The sequence below is a fragment of the Orycteropus afer genome, unplaced genomic scaffold (assembly GCF_000298275.1).
Source record: "Orycteropus afer afer isolate SDZICR_OR568_19922 unplaced genomic scaffold, OryAfe1.0 scaffold00253, whole genome shotgun sequence".
Classification (NCBI taxonomy): domain Eukaryota; kingdom Metazoa; phylum Chordata; class Mammalia; order Tubulidentata; family Orycteropodidae; genus Orycteropus; species Orycteropus afer.
In genome coordinates this window covers 3,478,906-3,480,966 of record NW_006921840.1, presented here as the reverse complement: position 1 = coordinate 3,480,966, position 2,061 = coordinate 3,478,906, and the positions used below count along the sequence as shown (strand labels likewise).

The following is a 2,061-nucleotide window of genomic DNA, read 5'->3' as shown; positions in this document are numbered from 1 at the left end:
TTTTGTTTATGAATCATGTTATCAGTTCCTTCATTGCTATTGTTTTAGGATTTTCTATAAATTACCACTTCTGAGAGTCACCATCTTAAATTATTTTTTCTTTTTTAAATATTGTTATTATAAATATCTGCTATAGTCTTTTTATTTCTTCATTATTTTGTATGTTGTGTAGAATTCATCTCTTTTTAATTGGAAAATTTATCATTTAGTATTTTTTTAATCAGTATATTAAAACAAAGGAAAAAGATTATATAATTCTTTATAAACCTAGGACCTAAATATGTTGGAAAGCAGAAATTAAGTAGAGTGGAAAGCAAACATAAGGTCATTTCTCTTTTCTCATAACAAAACTCTCGTCCTCTCATATCAATTTTATAGTAAGATTGTACTGTTTTTCCAGCTATTCAAGGCCTTGCAAAATCTCCCTCATCTACCCTTTTAGAATTTATTTCACCATTTTCCTTCCAACATGTGTTTTATAGCTAGCGTTAGTTTAGCACCACTGGTATAGTTCCACAGAGATATTCTAGTTTTTAGCACTTTGCACAAGATAGGTCTTATTAAGTCTAAGCAGCCACTTATGATTCTTCAGCACCTTATGTATCTCTTCCCTGCATGAGCAGCACAGATGATACTTAAACACTAACTTATTCAACTTAACAGAATACATTTGCATAGAACAAATTCACCAAGCTTATTTGTACTATTGGACAATTGCCCTTATGAGGTTCACAAAGAAGTCTTCTTCACATGATACTTGAATGCAGTAGGGAATATGCAAATCTGACTGATGACCAGGGAAGCTTTCCTGCAGATAATGCTAGAGGCTTAGTTCTCAACAACAGGATAAAGTTCTGCAAATAACGCGGAGAAAGCTGTTCTGCAAGTAGCTCAGCTGTGGGATGGCATGGAGTCCTGAAACACCATGGTGTCAGAACTTATACTTGACTCAGTATTTTGGAAGACTCATGATGGAAAATTACTCTTGAGAGGTAGACAGGGACCAGGCCAGAGAAGGCCAACAAATAACAATTGGTAATAGGCAATGTGAATAGAGAGTGGCCCCTCTTCTTATGTTTAGAGTGTACTTCCTCTAGGATTCATGGAGAATCTGCCAATAATAGCTTATTCCAATCTAGTTCTCACCAGAATGTCTTGTAAATTATTTACTGATATAAAATGCACCCCCACCCCAAGACCTCAATGAGTTCAGTACTTGTGTCATTTTACCTAGGGAGTAATTCAAGCCAAGAGGTGGTACTTATGTGGTCTTTAAGAATTTTATTTATTTAAAAGTGGACTTATGAATAGAAATATTCAAAAGTTAGTTTACTGTACCAAAATGTATATGGCTATAATAACCAGAGTTATGAGGTATTCCATATTGATGAGATCCTGTTACCCATCTTTTATTTAAAGTAGTAGAACTAGTTGCTCTGCAGGAGAAAGATGTGGCAGCATGCATCTATTTAAAGATTATAGCCTTGGAAGCCCTATGGGGCAGTTCTGCCCTGTCCTATAGGATCATGATGAATTGGAATTGTCTTGATAGCACACAACAACAGCAGGGGAATCATGCAGTTTTAGTTCTAGGGCAATATGATCTAGAACCAAAGTTCCAGTTTCCTTAACAAAACTAAGAGGATTCTTAGACTCAAACATTGACAATATTTTTGAATTTATAAAAGATGATGTAAGACACATGAAAATAGACAAGAATATTCAAAAGAGATAATTAATGAATATTTTTATTAGATTCTGCGTTCATGGAAGGAATATGATTTAGCAGTAATGATTATAAATTATGGAAAAAAGATGTTGGACATCACATCAGGGTGCAGATCTCTATTTGGTATTCATGAACAAGAAGAATCACAAGATGAGGTAATTGATTTTTGTTTCTCATCATCTTTAAACATATATTTAGTTGGCTCTTTTAGGAGGCATGTAGCGCATTCTTAAATACATTAGAAAATAGGTCATCTAAAAATTTTCTGTATTTGCACAGAAGAACAGTGGTAAAGGCCTCCTCTTCCTCCTCCTGCCTCCTCCTGCCTCCCC

The 2,061-nt window shown here is 34.5% G+C and overlaps 1 protein-coding gene across 1 annotated transcript in view; it reads left to right on the top strand.

Moving 5' to 3' along the window:
* CFAP54 (cilia and flagella associated protein 54) overlaps nt 1-2,061 on the top strand; it is a 602,528-nt gene that overhangs the window by 228,242 nt on the left and 372,225 nt on the right. The window contains 1 exon segment of the mRNA XM_042782173.1: nt 1,756-1,884. Coding sequence (XP_042638107.1) covers nt 1,756-1,884 — 129 coding nt within the window.